General features: G+C 33.0%; 3 protein-coding genes across 7 annotated transcripts; 1 reads left to right on the forward strand and 2 right to left on the reverse strand.

Moving 5' to 3' along the window:
- Window positions 1-215: 215 nt before the first annotated feature.
- LOC115712512 (histone H1) lies at window positions 216-1,513 on the reverse strand. Its single transcript, XM_030640798.2, has 2 exons — window positions 888-1,513; window positions 216-800 (listed from the first exon to the last, which is right to left on the reverse strand). The coding sequence occupies exons 1-2, from the start codon at window positions 1,056-1,058 to the stop codon at window positions 366-368; spliced, it is 606 nt and encodes a 201-aa protein (XP_030496658.2). The 5' UTR covers window positions 1,059-1,513; the 3' UTR covers window positions 216-365.
- Window positions 1,514-9,648: 8,135 nt separating this feature from the next.
- On the reverse strand, window positions 9,649-14,739 carry LOC115712511 (uncharacterized). Of its 2 annotated transcripts, none has more exons than XM_030640797.2 (11): window positions 14,341-14,739; window positions 12,624-14,146; window positions 12,458-12,547; window positions 11,889-12,353; window positions 11,579-11,690; window positions 11,329-11,490; window positions 10,975-11,213; window positions 10,791-10,884; window positions 10,607-10,659; window positions 10,441-10,529; window positions 9,649-10,350 (listed from the first exon to the last, which is right to left on the reverse strand). In XM_030640797.2, exons 1-10 carry the CDS (start codon window positions 14,564-14,566, stop codon window positions 10,455-10,457), a joined length of 3,039 nt encoding a protein of 1,012 aa, XP_030496657.2. In that variant the 5' UTR covers window positions 14,567-14,739; the 3' UTR covers window positions 9,649-10,350; window positions 10,441-10,454. The 2 variants fall into 2 exon arrangements, with proteins under 2 accessions (XP_030496657.2, XP_030496656.2); XM_030640796.2 differs by having other exon boundaries at window positions 10,441-10,541; window positions 14,341-14,738.
- A 2,253-nt stretch (window positions 14,740-16,992) lies between these two features.
- Window positions 16,993-19,855, forward strand: LOC133037396 (uncharacterized). 4 transcript variants are annotated; one of them, XM_061114607.1, is made up of 7 exons: window positions 16,993-17,129; window positions 18,507-18,585; window positions 18,681-18,764; window positions 18,908-18,983; window positions 19,151-19,239; window positions 19,325-19,436; window positions 19,529-19,855. In XM_061114607.1, the coding sequence occupies exons 2-7, from the start codon at window positions 18,550-18,552 to the stop codon at window positions 19,531-19,533; spliced, it is 402 nt and encodes a 133-aa protein (XP_060970590.1). In that variant the 5' UTR covers window positions 16,993-17,129; window positions 18,507-18,549; the 3' UTR covers window positions 19,534-19,855. The 4 variants fall into 4 exon arrangements, with proteins under 4 accessions (XP_060970590.1, XP_060970587.1, XP_060970589.1 ...); XM_061114604.1 differs by having other exon boundaries at window positions 16,996-17,129; window positions 19,515-19,855; XM_061114606.1 differs by having other exon boundaries at window positions 17,063-17,129; window positions 18,514-18,585; window positions 19,515-19,855.
- Window positions 19,856-21,297: the final 1,442 nt, after the last annotated feature.

Genomic DNA, 21,297 nt, shown 5'->3' on the forward strand with positions numbered 1-21,297 from the left:
GCTTGATCAAACTAACCGGGCCCACACAGCAAAAATTGCAGACAAAAATAAAATATCTTAGAAAGAATATTCGAGAGAGTGTAAAATTCTGACACGTAACCACTCACGGAAAAACTATGATCATATCACACCATGCATTGAAGAACTAAAACACAATGCATGGAGACCCGAATTACGATGTTTAAGCAAATTAATCACACCAAAACAAACAATGATAACAAGATTAACAAACCTAAATTTTTATTAACATTCCAAATCTAATACAGAAACTAAGAACAAAAAAGAAAAACCTAAAAACTTAATTTACATCAAACGAAAATGCTAAACATTCATATTATTCTTTTTTACTTAGTAATTACATATATTCAAGCAGTGGTCTTCTTAGCCCTCTTTGCAGCCGGAGATTTGATCGATTTAGGTTGTTTGGGTTTCACAGGGGTTGATTTCTTCGCCTTCTTCGTAACTTTCTTGACTTTCTCAGCTTTAGGTTTCTTCGTTGCTTTGGCTTTTGGAGCAGTAACTGATTTTGTCTTGGCTTGTTTGGTGATCTTTTTCCCAGTTTTTACTTTCGAAACCTTAGTTACTACCTTCTTCTCCTTCTTTCCTGCCTCAGATAATTTGTACGATGCCTTGATTTTGATCAGTTTACCTTTGGAAATGGAATTCTTCAGTTGAAGACCTAACATCTTTTTGAAATTCGCTGGAAGAACCGATTTGTGCTTTTCCTCCATGTATTTAGCGATCGCGTAAGGACTCGAACCGCTTTTCTCGTTCAGAGCCAATACAGCTTCCTTGATCATCTGCGAAAATGTAAATTTACAATCAATGATCGGATCATTTACTTAATCGGAAAAGAACAAACGATAATCGCAATCGAACTTCAATACCTGAAAATATGGAGGGTGAGAAGCGATCTTTGACTGTTTAGGCTTCTTTTCCTTTGGGATTTTGGCCTTCTTCTCCTTCGCAGGCTTCGCTGCCTTCTTAGACACTACTTCCGGTGCCGGAACCGGAGCAACTTCGACGGCCGGAGCTTGGGATTCGGTGGCGGTTGTCATCGCGAAAAAACAGAGTGAAAAATGTGAAATTATCTTCTTGAGAACAGACGAATGTGTTTTCTGACGCCGTTAAAAATTTGGACGTTGGGCTTTTATAGCGAGAGTTCGATCTGTGTCGAAATGACGTGGCGTGTTCTGATTGGTTGTAGTTGAATAAAGCGGATCGCCAGAGTGTGAAGCGAATAATCTGGAACGTCCACGTAAGATGAAATATTAACCATTTGATTGGGGAAATTGGCTCTGATTCACTAATAGGTTTTTTTTTCTGCGGATGAGATTTTCTTTTTTGTTTTCTTTTTTTTGGTCTTTTTTTCACAAAGAGTAACTATGTGTTTCTTTTGGTGATTTTGGGATTCAATTTTGTGATCATTTTTTGGGTTTTTAATCTGAATTTTTGTTGGGGTTTGAAGTTGAGAAAGTGAGGATTGTAATGTTGGTTGAATTATTAAAAATGGTCTTGGTATGGGTCTCACATTAATGTTGCAAATAACTTGTTTGGTGTAGAAGAACAAAGGATTTTTTTTATTTAAATATATAAAAAAAATATATTTTCTTTGTAAAAATTAAGAAAAAAAATGGAGAGCTCTCATTAGATTTTGTCTTGTTTGAGAATGTATTTTGTTCACCCCTAATATTGTTAGGTTAATAGTTAGATTGATCTAATGATCTTTAATTATAAGAAATTAAAGTATATATATCAAATTAAATTTATAATAAATAATGAAATGTATTTTATTTTGTCTATATATAAAAATAAACAAAATTCATTGCCTAACAAAATATTATTACTTTTCATCCTACTTTTTATTTTTAATGTGAAAATTTATGAATCATGTTTTCTTTTTCTAATAAATTTGATTATGGATGCATGTAGATTACTTTTTCATTTCATTACTTATGAGAAAAGGAGAATAATAATTGTGCTATTGGCACCTAAAGCTTATCTCTCTCTTCATAATATACTTCACATTGTATTTTTTTTTTTTTCAAATTTCCATAGACTTATTATTTCTTTCAAATATGTTCTTCACATTTCTTGAAGTACTGTATAAACAGTTTGAGCTAACATAAGATATAGATTTTGGTATTTTGAACTTTAAGAAGGTAACCATTTCAAAAAAAAAAAAACTTTTAAGAAGGTAATCTCTCTTTTGATTTTTAGTTTTAAAATATTTTCCTTTTGAATTAAAAAAAAAAGCTACTTACAAAAATATGGGAAAAAAGAAAAGTTTTAAAATATATGACATGCAAATTTAATACACTAAATATGGTATTTTTTTTTAAAAAAAAAAAAAAACTTAAAATTATTATACGTAAGGAAAAATACTATAAAAAAACTTTAAAATCATAACTAATTTTTTTTTTTTCAAAATTTAAACGCTAAAATAAAAAATAATAATTTAAAAAAATACAAGTAAAGAAAACCAGTGAAATTATTGATTTACAGGACGCAGTAAGTACAAAAGCTAATGTTTTTCATTTGAAAAAAAAAACCTAATTGAAATAATACTAAAAGTAACTTTATTAAAGTAATAAATTAAGATACCAATTACTTATATATAATTAAAATCAATTTGTTTTTAATAAGAACCAGTTTTATGAATACCAAAACTCCTACATGATGCTTGTATTCTAATTACTCTATGGAATATTAAACAAATCCAACACAATACCAAAACTAAAACTGTAATGATCTCTTAGCTTTATTTTAAGAATTAGTAGATAGATAGGGTTTATTTTAAGAAATAGACTTATTATGATTATTTTTATAATTATGGAGATATATTTAAATTCTAATTGTATTAGCTATAGTTTACATATTTTTTAAATTTTTATGCTTAGTGACAGTAGAATGTGATGTTTGGCCTATAGAGTCACGTAAATATAGTAAAGTTTCTTGGTTTTAGCAAGGTAATATAGTTAGACATTGAGAATATTAAGATTATTCAGGAGTATGGGTTTGGACCATATTACCTTTAAGTTTTAATTTACTTCATGGTAAAAAAAATAGGTAATTTAATAATTTTATCATAGCTTATCGAGTATAGGCTGATATTATGATCAATAGTATTGTCATATCAATGTTATAGATTTAGTACACATGGGAGGCGAGATAGGATTATGATTGGGTGTATGAGCGCCTAATTATAATTTTGTTTATATTTATGTTATGATTATGCTTTTTTACTGAGTTTGTCGACTCATTATTATTGTTTACATGTGTAGGTAAGGGCAAAGCTAATCCTGAGCAGCAGTGAGTGCAAGCAGATAAAGATTGTACATATCGAGACAATTATACCTGGAGTGTTCGATCTTCGGGGTAGCAGGCTTTATTTTAGTAGTCGCTAGGTGATAACCTTTGTAGTTATATATAAGGGTGTTCGCAGTGCAAGTGGTGCAGTTTTTGACCATCTTTTCAAATCAACCCGCACACGCAGTTTTTTTAATTTTCCAAACTGCACCCGCACTGTGAAACTAAAAAACTGCAGAAATTGCACCAAAAAATGGTGTGGTGCAGTTTTTGCGATTTCTGCGGTTTGGACTATGACTAATAATTAAACTATCACAAATACAACAAAGTTTGAGCAACACTTGTCAAAAATACCATACGGTTCAAAAATAAATATGAAAGGAAAATTTAAGTTTCAATAACACAATAATTAGTGTGCTTTGGGCTGAACATTCATATATTGGACCTAAATAAATATAAAAATTGGTCTTTTTATAATGTGCGGTGTAGTTTGAACTGCATATTAACAATTTTAAACCGCAAACTGCACCGCACTGCATGCGGTTTAGGAAAAATTCAAACCGTGACCGCACCGTAAATAATTTCAAACGATATTTTTTTACGGTTTGAGCGGTTTGATGAAAACCCCTAATTATATATTTTGTAAAATTATTGTAACTTTTAAAGACAAGATCTTAGATTATGTAAAGTTTGTTTATTCAAAGTTGAAAGGATAATTATGAAAAGTTTTAATTAAATACGATTTTCAGTAAATTTGTTAGTTAGCAACGGATTGCACAGTCAATATTTAAATCACACTAACACGCCTAATCTAGTAGGGTGTTACAATTTAGTATCAGAGCCACCAAATTATCTTTCAAAAATTGTCATGATGTGTATAATCCTCATCCGAGATAAGCTCGACTTACAGTTTAGTAAGCCTCTAATGCTTTAGTAGTTTAGTTTATTAGTATGTTAAAAGAAACGTTTGATAGGAAGCATGTTAGTAGCCTAATAGTTTAAAAGGTGCATGTTTTATTTTTTTTTCAAGTAAGCAATAATTAGAATTTAATCTTGATCGCGATCTGATCAAGCCAACTCACTATTTCGTAGGATGTTCTATTAGAATGGACGCCAGGTAAAACACGAGAAGCCATGCTACTTCGGTTGGATCTAGTGGCGGTCAGGGAGTTCAATTTTCCCTATATATTCGTGGTCGAGGTAGAGGCCTAAAAGGTAGTGCAAGCAGTTGGGGTGATGTTAACCCACCGCAGGATGCCCGTAAAAATGCAAGCCAAGATCAATGAACAAGACAAAGAAATTTAGCGTTTAAGACAGTAGGGTGCTCCCGTAATGCTTGCTCCTGAGGTGCAAGTTGCTCCTACTCCTGCTATGCAGGTGGGGCCAGTTGTTGTCAATCGAATGTAACCATTATATGAAAAGTTATGTAAGTAGGCACCTCCGGTCTTTTTGGGAGGTACAGATGTCATGAAGGCTGAGTAATGTCTAATTGTTATTAATAGAATTTTGAACTTTATGGGAGTCACTGGCAATGATAGAGTGACATGTGCTACCTTTCATTTCCAAGAGGATGCCCTAGTTTGGTGGAACATGGTATCTCTCACCCAGGACGTTACCAGAATTACCTGGCAAGAGTTTCAAGAGTTATTTAATGCAAAGTACTACAACGAAGCGGTCCGTAGTACAAAAAGAAAGGAGTTCACACAATTGACCCAAAAAAGAGAACATGCCAGTTATAGAATATACAACACAATTTGAAAGACTGGCTAGGTAGGCTTCAGGAATAGTGCCAACTGACTTTAGCAAGAAAGAAAAATATTTGAATGGATTGAATCCCAAGATTAAACATGACTTGATGATCCCAACATATGGCGCAACTACTGTTAGGTTATTTTTAGTATTAATTTTAGGTTTAGTATAGTTTTAATTGAGTTTTAATTATGTTTGGAGCATTTTTACGCTTTTATCTTTTAATTTTGCAGATTTAAAATAGATGAAGAGTTGGAAAATATCAGTAGAAAAAGGATAAAATATTGCATGAAAATATTCCGGTGGAAAATATCAAAATCAAATTCGGAAAAAAAGGTAAAAACATGTGGAATTTGGAGCAGAGAGCCACACGGGCCGCGACATGGTATTAGCATGCCACGGCCCGCATACCTGAAGAAGCACGATGGAGTACCCCACATGGCCACACGGGCCGCGGCATGGGTTTAGCATGCCGCGGCCCGCCTCTTCGTCAACAGAGAGAAAAATCTAAAATATCTGGCGTGAGGTTTTCTCAAATAATTCAAATTCGAATGGAATTTAAACAGGTGCGGTTTTCCACCTTTTTAGGGACCTGAATACCTATATAAAGAGCAGCAAAGAGTTGATTTCATCAAGCAATCTCAGAGAGAAAAAAAAAGTGAGAGTTCAGATTCAGAGTAGAAAGATCAACTGCAATACTAGAGACATACTGCTCAGAGTTTTCAGCATTCTTCTTTTCTTCTCTTCTTTATTTTTCATCTCTTTTCTATTAGTTAATATGTGTATTTGTGCTTCAATAAATATGAGTAACTAAACACTTTATTAGGGTTAGATGGATATTGTTTGATATTGTTTATGGTTTTAATATGATTTATTTTCCCCCTAATTTCTATGTATTCTATTTTATTTGTGCTTAATTACTTTTAATTGCCTGATCACCAATTAACTGTCTATGATTTTGATGCGAGATCTGAGAAGTGAGTGTCAAATATACTATAGTAAAATAGAACTGAATTTCGATATGAGACGAGAGTACCTATATGGTTTAGATAGCTTATAGGGTTTCTGTGTTTAATGCCTATTGCATGTTAAATTTATCACGAGAGTAGAAAGTTTGCATGTAATTGAGATTTATATATCTGATAAGACTATAAATTACCTTAGTAAACCTGCTATTGCATAGGAATTAATATTAGGAAAATAATCATATTAGACCATATTCAATAAAAACAATTGAAATCGACACCCTAGTTTATTAACTATCAATTTTCTCGAATCATTGCTTCCAACTATTTTTCTTATACTTCATTATTTTTTTTCCTATTTTTTATTTAATCAAACAGAAGTAAAAGTTTAATTTTAACGTACTTAACTACACTCCCTGTGGGATCGACCTCACTCCTAGTGAGTCTACTACTTGAAACGATACGTACACTTGCGTGTGCAAAATATCGCAACAACTACCTATGCTGATATGGTATGGAAAACACTGTGAGCTGAGGGCGAAGTGGAGTGTACTCAAAAGCCTCGAGGGACTCCTAGTGTTGGTGGGGCCACTGCTCTACCTACCCCTAGTTATGGTAGGGGTGGTAATGACTTGACCTCTGATTAGAAAAGAAAGGCTCCTTTGCATCTGGTGGCTTGAACCAGAATAAGAGGTTCTAGGGGAACTAGGGCTGAGGCAACCGATAAGGTGGGTCTGAGAACCGGTACACTTACCCGAAATGCCCTAATTGTAAGAAACATCATCTGGGCGAGTGTAAAGTTCGAGAATGTTTTCAATGTGGAGTAACTGGACATTACAAGAGAGACAACCCACAATTGAAGAACGAATAGCAGAAGATCGAAGCAAAACCCACTCCAGTAAGGGTGTTTGCTCTTACTCAGGTTGATGCTGAGGTCAGTCCCTTAGTTGTTACAAGTCAGCTTTCAGTCAATAACTCTTTTTACTCTGTTTTGTTTGACTTTGGGGCCACATATTCTTATGTGGCGACAAGAGTAATTGATAAGTTGGAAAGGCCGTATGATTTCTAAGAAACAGGATTTTTAGCCCTACTACTTGGCGGGGAATTAGTTATCTCCAAAAGATAGGTTAAGTCTATGCCGATTAGAATCGAAGATAGGGAGTTGAGTACTGACCTAATGGAATTGGGTCTAGAAGATTTTAATATTATACTTGGAATGGATTTCTTGTCCAAGTATGCTGCTAATATCGATTGTAAGCAGAAGTTAGTGATCTTCCAAACTGAGAGTGAGGAATCGTTTGTCTTTGTGGGATCAGTTCAAGGATCTCGAATCCCAGTGATTTCAATGTGGAACGCGATAGATCTGTTACAGGAGGGGTTCCTAGGGTTTCTGTCAGTGGTGTTAGATACCACTCGGCCTGAGTCAGTTCACCTAGAGGACATCAAAATGGTTCAAGAGTTTTTAGATGTGTTTCTAGAAGAACTTCCGAGATTAACACCGCAGCGAGAGATAGATTTTGTAATTGACTTAGCACTTGTTTCTAAGGCACCTTATAGAATGGCTCATGTAGAACTTAAAGAATTAAAGATACAACTTCATGGGATGGATCACTTCGTATGTGTATCGACTACAGAGAACTAAACAAGTTGACAATCAAAAACAAGTATCCTCTACCTAGAATTGATGATTTATTCGATCAACTACATGGGAAAATAATCTTTTCTAAGATTGATCTCTGCTCAGGTTATCATCAGTTGAAAATTTGAGAGGAGGACATTCCAAAGACTGTCTTTCGTGCTAGGTATGGTCATTATGAATTTTTAGTTATGTCTTTTGACCTAACTAATGTTCTAGCAACTTTCATGAATCTGAATAGGGCATTAAAAGATTTTCTTGATGTATGTGTTATAAAATTTATCGATGACATCCTTACTCTCAGTCAGAAGCAGAGCATGAACATCTACAAATGATTTTGCAACAATTACAAAAACACAAGCTCTATGCCAAGTTTAAAGTGTAAATTTTAATTATCTCAAGTCATTTTTAGAAGAGATTGTCAGTAAAGATAAAATTATGGTTGATCCAAGAAAGATTGAATCTGTCAAAAATTTGCCAAGGTCAAAAACAATCACTACAGTCAAGAATTTTTTAGGTTTAACTGGTTATAAAAACAACCAGATTGTAATATTTTTCAAATATATCTTAAATGATCTTACATGAGTGAAAATATAACTAGCTCATCGGTCCAATGAAACGTTATGAAATTAGTTTTTCAATAAAACGTAAATAATGACGGCTTAGGTTTACATTCATGTAATGAAACCATGATCATAAAAACAATTGGAGTATCATCTTTTTAAATATATCTTAATTGATCATAAATGAGTAAAAAGATAACTAAATTAATGGCCTAATCGATCTGATGAAACTTTATCAAATTATTTTTAAATAAACATAAATAATGATCATTTAGATTTACGGTCGTGTGGTGAAACCATGATCATGAAATTATAACTAGATCAACAATCTAATCGGTCCTGTGAAATTTTATCAATGAATTTTTTCAATAAAACGAAGATAGTGACAATTTAGATTTACAATCGTGTGGTCGAACCACGCTGATTTTCAAAAAAAAAATAAAAATAAATAACACTATCCTATCTGCGGATGAAACTTTATCAAATCATTTTTTTAATAAAACATAAATAGTAATTGTTAAGGTTTACTTACGATCATGTGGTAAAACCATGAGCAAGAAGACAACCTGAGTGTCATTTGGTCTTAATTGATCATAAATGAGTGTAATTAGAAGTGAATCAACGGTCGGCACACTAATTGGCACTATTAACAAAAAAAAAAAATGACTGTTAAGATTCAAATTCTCAGTTACCAAATTCTAAAAAGCAACAACATTTTCAATTAGTGATTCCAAATACACAAAGTATTTACTAGATTTCATATATCAACTACAAAGAGCCAAGTACAACATTTGTGATTATATATACATACATGTGTATAAGATAACAAAAATCTCTATAGTTTGAGTACAAGAAACTGACAGTGAAAGTAAAAGAGCAGGTTACCACATATCATCAAACTTCACATATCAGCCATCTGGTCCATGAAATTGAAACTACATAACACCATAAAATTCTATGTTCAAAGTGTTCCTAGATCATTCTTATTCACCACATATTAGAAGTTGGGTTAGAGAAATCCTCTTAAATAACAACTACCAAGATGTCAATAGTATTTTTTTATGAGTGATTAAATCTAGAGTTTTCACCTAGTCTATAATTATACTTGTTTTCCAGAATAAATAAATCAAGAATCATGTTACATGTTACTAAAACAAAGTCCACCTAAATAAAGTTGTAAAATTAAACTGATCACCTCTATCTATATGATAAAACTCTAGTGTGTAAAACAAACCTAAACATAAGTCTCACCCAAACTGTATCAACTAAAATCCGGAATCAAAATCTCGATGAACACCATTGAAAATATATAGATATAACAGTCTCCCCAACATTTATTTGCATAATTGACTAAATTATACTTGACAAGCCTAATCACTTCTACTCCTTAAAAAGAAAAAGCATGACAAAACCTGAAAAGTTCAAATTTTGATTCCTACTAAATATCCTCTAAAAAGGAAAGAAACTATTATACACCTCCAAAAGAAATATCCCAGAACACTGCAAGATCGTGCATTTTATCGCCTTAAATTAACATAGAAATTCATAATATATATTTATATATATACACACCCTGCATTGCAAATCTGCAACTTCATTCTCTCCATAAAATCTTCAATATCATTTTTCAGAGAAGCCCCCATCTGAATAAGTAAACTAAAGTCTCCCATCTCTATAGGAAAACTATAATCTTAACCTGAAACCTTTTACTTCCAGTAAGTCCCCACTTTGTCTCTTTTGAATCACAAGATTAAATATCATCAAGAAATATTGATCCATACCAACAATTTATATAAAGCAGAAAATGAAATCTGCACTTATGCACAATAACTCATAACTCAAGTCATCAACCTGTTCATACCTATGGGTATAGGGGGCATCTCTGTATCTCTCCATCATACGAAAAGTAAATCATCATCTTAATTAGGAATCTTAGAACTCGGAAGACAACCTAACTCAAAACTCTACAAACTCTGGATACTCTATCGAAAATATATATAAGAGCAAACCATGAGGAAGAAGAAATTAGAGAAAAGCAAGGAGTAAGAAGGGAAACGATATGGAACTTCAGCTTCCTATCAAACAGCAAGCCTCCATCAGAAAAGTTTCTCTGCATTTTCATGTCCACCTACACACAAAATATATGAAAACCTTTAAAACATTAAGATGGGTAATTATTTATCAAAAATCAAAACCATTGCAAAGTAATTTTTAATACCAAAGTTCTCGAGATTAATAGTAGTAGCCACGACCGTATGGAGGAGGGGGGTCACCTCCATAGTAAGAAGGATAAGGACCTCCAGCATTCTGCAAGGGGAGCTGAAAAATTAGAGATCAGTAAAAATCATTGGAATATCAGATCATTAAATGCATCGATTTCTTACATCAGGGCCATAAAAATCACGAGGATAGACACTGCTGCCGGGTCCATAAGTATCTAATTACAAATACAAAAGAACAATAAATGATTAGAACATATATAAAGAGATATATATATATATAAATACATGTGTACATGACAGTATTCATAAGTAGATACTCAAGGTCAAATCAGAGTAGAATCCATACCATGATAATGGCTTCCACGAAAGGGAGCTACTGGATCAGCATAATCTAATCTTGGGCGAATTCCAGTTGGCTCCACGAAATCAGGTTCTGGGTCCTAAATCCAGGAGAATAGTACCAATCATAAGATTCAATGGATTTTAAGATAAACCATACTAAAAGTTAACAAGCAAAATAGAAAACTTACCCTCATATGCAATGGCCGCTTCATGCCACGCATACCGTCACCATAAAAATAAGGGTCATCAAAGTGACTTCCTGGAAAAGGTCTGTCAAAATGTTCTTGTGGAGGATAAGGCTGCCTCATAGGAGGATAGTGCATTTCTCGTTCTCTGTCGGGGCCAGCAGGCCATGGTCTATCAAAATTACGTCCAGCAAACTTACCAGAAGGGTAATTACCACCTCTGAACGAACCTCTCCTTCCACCTATTTTTGTTTAGGCTTGTTAAAATGGTTGAATATTTTACATTTAACAATTGGAATAGAGAAGATAAGAACAATTAAAAATAAATGATAATTAGAAGAAAATTTGAAAAATAACCTCGTCCATTATTTTGCCTCCCATGAAATTCAGCATGTGGTTTATCAAATCCATATTCATTAGGAAAATTCATCATGCCCGGATGACCACGTCCACCACGATGAGAACCCCTGCGAAAATTTGCATTGTTAAAGGAATTCCCACCTCTTCCATTACCTCGCCCTGCAAGAACAAGTAAAAAAGACATGACACACTATCCATTGCTGAGTTACCACACCATAAATAAGCAAATATAGACATATGAACACACCAAATTTAGGAATATATCCATCACCATGACCAATTCGAAATCCACCACACATTCCACCTTTCACAGCCTGAGTTTTTGGCATAGGATTTGAGAGTCTTGCTTTTACTTTTACCTGTATTGCAAAACACAAGACTTATATATCATCAAAAGCGAATTATATTGAACTACTGAAGTTTGAAAGAAATTACAATCTCTCTTTACAAGAATAAATATATATATACATATACATAGTATTTATATGGGATCCTCCCATGAACAAAGTACATTTATTTCAACATCTCTAATAAACCAATATCTCCAAAATTGATACCTTTGAGTTCCCATCGTACAACTCAGTTTTGTTTACACCCTCAACACAAGCCACGGCTGCTTCATGTGTAGAGAAATCAACAAATCCAAAATCTTTTCTCTTGGCTGTAGACATATTTCGAGCAAGGCAAACACGTACAATTTCTCCATAACCTTTTAATTGTTCCCTTACCTGGTGTTCATTCCACTGAGGTGGAAGCCCATCAACAAATATTGATTTAACTTGGGCCATGACGTCTGGATCAGGCTCACGTAAAGGTTCAGCAAAAGCAACTTTTGCAGTTCTCTCAAGGTGGCCAAATACAACGTCAGGTTTTTGAAGCCTCTTGTAGGCAGACATGGCTTCAGCATGACATGAAAATTCAATGAAAGCAAAACCTCGGCTCAATCCTTCACGCTGAACATCAGCAACAAGAGTAATGTTCTCAACACCTTCAATGCCATACTCCTTCAGCTTCTCACTTATCTGACATGCCGTGTGAATAAAGGTTAAACATAAATCTAAGATCAAATGCTCGCTAGAAAATTAAATTAATTTTTAAGTTTTTAATTATTTATCTAGTCACTCACTGTTTTCTTGGTCCATGTGTTGCAGATATTTCCCAGAAACAATGTGTCATTGTCTTCGCTCGGTGCAGTCCCACATCGCTGTCCATGAATCTGCATTAATTTTAAATATTAGAACAAGACCTTTAAATTTTTGAATTAGAGGAAAACAGGTAAAACAGATGCATACAACTGGATTTTTCATTTCTGACAAAGCTCGCATTGCATGCTCCTTCTTCATATATTCAACAAATGCATATCCTTTATTCTTATGTGTTGAAAGATTCTTGTGCAACCTAATTTCAACTATTTCCCCAATCTTCTCGAAAACCTTTCTCACATCCTCCTCCGCAACATCACGATCCAACCCACCAACAAATACTTCACGCTCTTTTCGACTCCTGCGCTCATTAACAATAGCAGCCACTTCCCTTTGTTCAATGGCAGCCACTTCCCTTTGTTCCTCTTCCTTATTCTTGGCTTCTTCAGCATGATCATCAACATCATCCTCTTGAAGCTCTTCATTTCCATTTTCTCCAAGATCAACTTTTTCTCCATATTCCATTTCATGATCACAATCAACCTCCCTTATCAGCTCATTAGCACCCTCACTTATCAGCTCAGTATCAGCCTCCTTTATCGGCTCATTATCACCCTCATTTATTGGCTTAGTATCAGCCTCCTTTATCGGCTCAATATCAGCCTCCTTTATCGACTTATCATCTTCTAGTTGCATAACCTCTGTGAAATTTTCCTCCATATTAGAAGGCCCAACATCCTGCTGCTCATTAACTCCACCATCCCTTGACTTTTGTTGATTTGCATCCCCTTCTATTTCATCCCTTCTGCCACAACACGCTATGTTATTTAGTTCTACAGTGCCTTCTGTACCAGTAAGCTCTTTTTTGTCCAAATTTTCTACAGAGTTCTCACTAGAAATTACTACTACTTCCATTGGGTGCTGCTCATTCAAAATACATTCACCGACATCTTCAGCAACTGGTTCCTTATTTTCTTCTGCATGATCATACATAGATTCCACAACCTGGGAATCTACAACTACCGTGGGTTGGCTCGGTTCCTCATTTACAACTACTGCGGGTTGGCTCAGTTCCTCATTTATAGACTCTACAACTACCGTGGGTTGGCTCGGTTCCTCATTTGTAGACTCTACAACTACTGCCGGTTGGCTCAGTTCCTCATTTATAGACTCTACAACCTGGGTTTCTATAACTACGCCAGGTTGATTCGGTTCCTCCTTCATAGACTCAACAACCTGGGTTTCTACAACTACACGGGGTTGATTCGGTTCCTCATTCATAGACTCAACAGCCTGGGTTTCTATAACTACACGGGGTTGATTCGGTTCCTCCTTCATAGACTCTACAACCTGGGTTTCTAAAACTGCACCGGGTTGATTCGGTTCCTCATTCACAGTCTCTACTACCTGGGTTTCTATAACTACAGTGGGTTCCCTCGGTTCCTTCTCCGTACTTCCCACGACCAAGGCTTCCCCCACTTCATCATTAGACTCTTCAACATTCGCCTCCCCGGAATCCCTAACACCAGACCCCTGTGGAGAAATACCTTTTCTTACAGTAGTTGTCTTAATCCTCCCAGATGTTCTGGTCGCCACTGATTTTGTTACTCTACCCACCTTCGAATCTGGTGTCACTTGAATAGCACCAGCAGAAATCTCTTCACCTTCCGTACCTTCTCATTCAAGATAAAAAAAATAAACTAATCAAAATCATCAAACTATCAAAACCGAATTAATCACTTCAAAATCCTATTAATTATATGGAATTCACTAAACCTATCAAAGTTCAGAAATTTAATCAAAACCAATTCCAATCTTCGTGTTCTCTAATCAATTAAACAAATAAACAATTCAAACATTTATTTACCAGATGGTTCTTCGAGTTTCGAATCAGTCGTGGTTACGATTTGCCTCTTCTTAATCGGTGGTCTACCTCTGGTAGAAGGCGAACGCTTGGTTTGGCCAGTTTCCGGAGTGGACGAGCCGGCGCCGGCCTCGGCAGATGTCGGAGTGGGTTTGGCGGTGGATTTCTTGGGCGGTGGCGTCTTCTTCGGAGCTGGCGATTTAAGATTGGCGCCATTACGAGTTCTCATGATGATTGCCGGAGACCCTAGTTACGAAAATCGAGGGAGTTGAGTAATGATAATGAAAATGTGAAACACAAGTTTAGATTTTTGATTGAAAGAAAGAGAAGAGATGATCAAAACACAAATCTTTGTCTTCGACGAAATATTGTATATTTGTATTGGTGTCCGTGTATTTATAGTCACTATTTTTTTCATAAGTTAAATTTGATAAAAAAAAAAACTATTGGAAAATTCTACAATAAACACCCCAAAATTGAAAGTACGGGTACGTCCAAAATCCTTTGTTGTTATTGGCTATTATTGTTTCTGTGGGACTAGTCTTATGTGATACATGTTGTATTAGATCTTCTGCTGTTAAAAAGAGGGTGCACCAGTGTGACTCATAAAGTTTCTTATTATTGGTACACCTGTCTACGAAGTATAACCATTTTCAACCTCGTCTCAACACCTCTTCAATCCCATAGTAAACAATTTACTCCTTCGAGAACTCTCCAATTGATTGACCCTCTATCTTAAAAACCCAGTTTAGGGCATCCATCAATTTAAATTCTCCAATTTCTTTTTAACAGCAGAAATTCTAATTCGATTGAAAACATGCTATCAAAAAATTACTACGCGTAAACACAATATAAACATGTATGTGTATTATTTGATTGAATACTTCAAGTATAGCAGCAGCAAAAAGATTAACAAGGGAATCAAGATATATTCTTCAAATCCCAAACAAAAAAAATTGTTGGGCTCAAAATCCATAATATTGCCCAAAGAGCACTAAGAAAAAGCCCCACATATGAAAAATGTAAAAAGAGGGAGACGAGATAGTTTAGAATCGATGGGTGGACGTAGGAACAATGGTGTTCTTACTTCAAAGTTCTCAAGAAGAAGAAAAAAGTTACACTTCTATTTTATTTTTTAAAATTCAAGTTGATTAGATAATTAAGTGAAATGAAACAGTTTCCATGACTCTTAGATTTCAGTATTTTCATTTTTTTTTAAAAAAAAAATAATAAATTTGAAAATAGTAATTTTATTTTAATGTTCTACACCCCACAAAAATACAGTGTATCCTAACACTTCGACGAATTACACTGCAATATTAAGGGGTCACACCAATATATGTGTTTTAGGGGTGTGTACTCTAGAAGTGTCCAAAACTATTTATCCTTAATTAAAGTTAAATACATTATTTTTTATTAATACTTTTCTAAAATTATTTTCTTAAATTATATAGAATCCGATTCTAAATTTACTATATTTTTTATATCGATTAAAAATAAATTATATTTTGTACCATTTTAAAAAAATATATATGACCTTCTTAGAGCATCTCCAATATTTTTTAAAAATATTAAATATCTCCACATCATTCAATATATAATATTTTATTTTATTTTTCTTGTATATTATGTTTGACATTTTTACTTCTAAAATCACTCTAATATATTTTAAAAATATTATAATTATGATATATATAAATATATTTTTTTTATTAAGCTATTATATATATATATATATTAGATCTTTAATTTTTTATTTAAAAAAAATATAGCATCAATGTTATTATGTGTATCAATACAAATTTTAAGAATAATATTTTGGTTAATTAGGATTTTTTTCTCCCGACTTTTAACATGTACTTCCTTGAATTTTTTTGGCCGTTAAAAATTCTCCTTGAGATTGTTAAATTTAAGGACTTTTATCTAATTTTATTCAATTATGCTCATTGAACTTTCATCCATGTTAGAATTTTTTTACTAAAATTAGACAAAATTCCTTAAATCTAACAATCTCAATAGTTTAGAGAGAATTTTTAACGACCAAAAAAGTTCATGAATATAATTTGGTACATGTCAAAATTCGAGACAAAAAATGTTAATTAGCCTAATAATTTTTATCTCCAATGATAGAATATTTTTATATTTTGCCACCTAAGAGTATCTCCAATAGTAGCATCATTTAAGGATGCTAAAAATTTACACATAATCTAAAAATATAATATTTTATTTTCTCTCTTTTTTCACATCATTTTTACTCTAATGTATAACACTATTTAAAAATACTATAATTATGATCTCACAAATTATTATTTATATGTATCCTAATTTTTAGCTACAATAACATTTTAGCTTCAATTTTTTATTAAAAAAAATGAATAGCATGAATTTTAAGAATGACATCATTTTCTCTCCAATGATATAACATCTCAATATTTTGCCACATAATAATATGTCTACATCACTAAACATCCTCTAAAATTTTACCATTAGAGATACTTTAACTTTTTTATCTCATCAAATATTCTCTAAAATACTATCATTAGAGATGTTTAGCAGTTAAAAAAAGTATTTAATTAAACATAAGCGAAAGAAAAACGACAATAAATAAACATATAAACGACATAATCAATGGACCAATACGATATCGTTTCTATCAAAAATAAGCAAATAATTCTTCTAATTAATTTATCAAACTAATATATCTATGAAGTCCTTTCTTTCTTCTAAAGCCATTGATTTTAATGGTGCCTTTCTCCCTCAACGCTCAAGCTTCTCTTCTTTCAAATTAACAGGTAAACTTCTTTTGGGTTTTCTCTTTTCTTTTCAATTTTCATCTTTTAAGGTCTGCAATGGGCGTTTTCCCTTGATGGGTCTTCATCGTTTGCATTTTGGGTCTCTCTTTGCACTTGGAACTGTACTGGGTTTTCCTTCAATTTTATGTAATTTTGATGGTTTATTAAGGTGGTTGGATTTATTTTCTATCTGAAAAATGCTTTCTTTTTCTGTACACTTCCTTTCAATGGCTTGTTTATTTTGGTGGTCTGTGATTGATTCATTTGAATTTGTACTAGACCTTTCACTTTTCTATTTCTTTCATATTTATCAAATATGTATTTATGTATATATGTTTAAATTCTTTTGTTCAAGGGTTGCATGCAGTTCAGGGCTTTAAATTATTGTATTTTGGAAGAAATTAACCCAATTTACTGATTCAGTGTTTTTCTGATATGTACTGTTTGTTGTTGATAATTGGTTTTTGGCTTGTTTATTAGAGAAATTTCTAAGCAATCCATTGTCTTAATAGAGAATTTGAGTTTTGTCTATAAAGTTTTGATTCATTATGGGGTCAAGCAGAATGGAAATTTTTTTCTTTCAATTTTGCTAGGTTTTTATCTCTGAATTTGGGATCTTTTATGATTTTAGATTTGAGCAGTATGAATGTGGTATGAAGATTCATCCAAATAATTGCTAATAATTTTTATGTATCTTATTAGAAATGTTAAAATAGATAAACAGCATTGTTATATGTGATGGCTAATGATTTTCAGTCATTGGATCTGCAAGTTATAAATTGGCACATTTTTTATTCTCTTCTCAGTCCTGATTTATAGTTTTTTTTGTTTAATTCTTTGAAGCTCATATTGAAACAAAACATAGTGCTTTATAGATATTCTTTTGACTGTTTTTTAGAACACCCAAAACATAGGATGGCCTTGTTCTGTTCTCTCTGTCCTCTGTCAAGTTTTGCGCCCAAAACATAGATTTAGTTTTGTTATGTATCAACTTTGTATGTTTTTTTGTTTTTTTGAAAAGAAGTGTTCTTTATTAACTTGAGCAATCGCTCGTAAGAAATAGACATCAACTCCGAAGGAACACTATTAATAGGGAACATACGTTCAGCTAATGAAATAGAATGTCGGGCAATAAAATGCGCGGCACGATTCGCAGAACGCTTAACAAAAAATACTGAAACATTTAAAAGATTTTTAAGAATGTTCTTGCAATCCTCCACAACCAATCCAAAGCCTGAAGCAAAGTTTTCTGCACTCTGAATAGCTTCTACACAGACCAAACTGTCTGTCTAATGGCTGCCCGTGTGTAGTTGTATGTTTTGACTTTGTTATTAAATCACTTTTTTTCCTTCTTTAATCTGTTGGCAACAACCTAAGATTGCAGATAGAATCACACTGACAAACAGTGTTGTTTCCACTGATGGGCGCCTCAGAATCTATTCTTTCAAACTCACAGGTATTTATGGCGAATTCATTTTTTCTTTTATGTCCAATTTCCCTTTAAAATTTCCCAATTTTGTATTCTAAAGCACCAATTGATCATGCTTGAAGAGTCCAATCGATGAAATCACAACTGTATCTGAGAAATCAGAAATCGCCGATCCCATCTTACAGCGGCTCAAATCACTCAAAATCGTGAGTGTTTTTCTTCTTACTTGGCCCTAGTCAATTTCCCAAAAACAATCAATTAACAAACATAATAGGTTTATAATTATCATGGGGTTCTGGGTTTTCGGTTTAAATTATCGTTTAATGTTCTTTGCTTTATTCAATTGCAGTCAACACCGATTTTGACGACTCCTCCTACCGAGACTAGCTTGACTGACATTCTAGTGAGGAAGCCATCAGCTCCAAGTATGGAATTTTTCTTTTCCCCATTGCATTGAATAATCATTTTTCAATTATTGGCTTAATTGGCCAATTGGGTCCAAGAAAAAATTACAGATACATGAAAATTGATTCTTGAGAACTTGAGAGGATGATAATGGTTACTCTAAGTCTATGTTTAATGGTACATTTAGGTACTGTTGATCCAAAAGTGCTACTAGAACTCTTCTCAATGTACCGGGATTACCATGAGCAGAAGGCTCAAGAAATTAGCAAAAATCAGGTTTCTCTTACTATACATATATAGATATGTTTCTCTTATTAGTGTATTGTGTATTTTGGCTCATATTTCATACAAATCGAAACAGGAAGAGATAGAGAACAAGATTGAAGTTGCAGATGCATTGGCTATTAAACTCTTGCAACGTCTTAATTACTCGGTCTCAGCAATGAAAACTACTACACAAAATTTATCAGAAGGTACTTGTTGAGCATCTCTTTCTCGGAATTATTGGTTCGGTTTGTCTTAGCAACATCTCAAATTTGGAATATACACAGTTAATTCACTGCAGGTTGAGATTGGGGAGCTTAAAGGAAGGTTAACAGAAGTTATTAGTAATTGTGACTCCTTATGCAAAAGAATTGCAGCAGAAGGACCCGAATCTCTTAGATTATCGGTAAAGCCGTTCGCAGTCCCAGTTGCAGCGAAAGAAGATAGCTCTGGCCCGTCCTCGTTGTCTCGAAGAAATCCAGCTACAGAACAAAGTTAGGCCAATATTTTTTGCATTTACTTATTTTGTTTTTCAATCCTATGTTGCATTCCATTCTTATATAATATATATGTATTCTTTGATGAATTAGCAATATCTTGGAATGAAAGAAAGAATAATTATAGAGAATATTCGGGTTGAGCCGTTCTTTGAAGAATGGCCGCTTGTTCACCTTGATTGCATGCAGAGCTGATGATTTTTCTGTCGTCACGGCATATCGATGTCCTCTCTTTCAAAAAAAAAAAAAATAAATATGTTGATGTTTGTTTCACAAGGGACATATTTTCTACTCTTATTATTTCAAGACCCCAAAAATCCCACAATTAAGATAACATCTTTAGTCACGCAATGGTAGGGGTATATATATTACTCAGCAACTATAATGAAACTCATGGAGAATGATGATGATTTAATGTACGAAGAGTGTTAATTTAAAATATCATGGTACTAAAATGGCTAAAGACAAAGGGGTACTCATATAGTGACAATATATGTTTCAAGTTATTTAATATACATGGAGTTCATGAGTTTTAATCTTAATAAAAACAAAATAGGTTTATTTTAGTATTTGAATTTTAAAACTTAATATTTTTATTGTTACTATATTGAAATACGAATTTGCACCTGAAAAAAAAATGACATTCTATCACTCTGCAAAAAAAGTGTCGTCCCCGCACTTACAAAAAAAAAAAGTGTTGTCCCCTCTCAACTTAAATTTTGAATCTGCCATTAGTTACAAAACATGACTCTATAACTCCAAAATAAAAAATTAACAGAAAATAAAAGTGTATGAATTTTAAATTTTAAATAATAAATTTATATATCACACGTTTATAATAATATTTAATTTCTTAATTATTATTTATTAAAAAACTATATGTTTATTGAATATTATTTTTAAATAATATTTAATATAAGATAAATATATATAATCAAGTTAAATAACATGTGATATATATAATTTATTATTATAAAAATACAGTTTAATAATAGTACATTTATAATAAACATATTTGTATTGTATTTTAGTCTTGTAAATGGTATATTATCTTTATCTTTATAAAGTTTGATTAGATTTTTTTTTATATAATTTGTTTTATTAAAGTTAACAATTAAACTAAGATAGTTACCAAAAAAATATATAAATATAAAATATAATTGCTATTTGCGTTTTTGCCTAGGTAAAATGTGGCCTTCTCAGGAAGGCCTAATAGGCACTAGGCCCATCTTCAGCCCAAAGAAGGATCTAAAGTGTTTGTCAAATTTGAACACCGTATAATCCAGATAGGACATATCCTTCCAGGTATGCTTCAAAACATTCAGAAGCTACAGGGTATCCCTCAAAGCATTTAGAACCTACTTAAGGTCTCTCAAGGGACCCCGAGTCAAGCAGATATCGTCTAAGAGTTCATCCAAAAATGGAAATTGAAGAGTAATCTGGCAAGGGAAATTTGATTTTTTATACTTACATTTAGTTAAAAAAATTTTTCTAAACAAATAATAACTAATATTTGTAAAATATGACAATTTTTATGATATCCCTAAAATACCCCCATTTACATCACCCCATT

Source organism: Cannabis sativa, chromosome 4, assembly GCF_029168945.1.
Source record: "Cannabis sativa cultivar Pink pepper isolate KNU-18-1 chromosome 4, ASM2916894v1, whole genome shotgun sequence".
NCBI lineage: Eukaryota > Viridiplantae > Streptophyta > Magnoliopsida > Rosales > Cannabaceae > Cannabis > Cannabis sativa.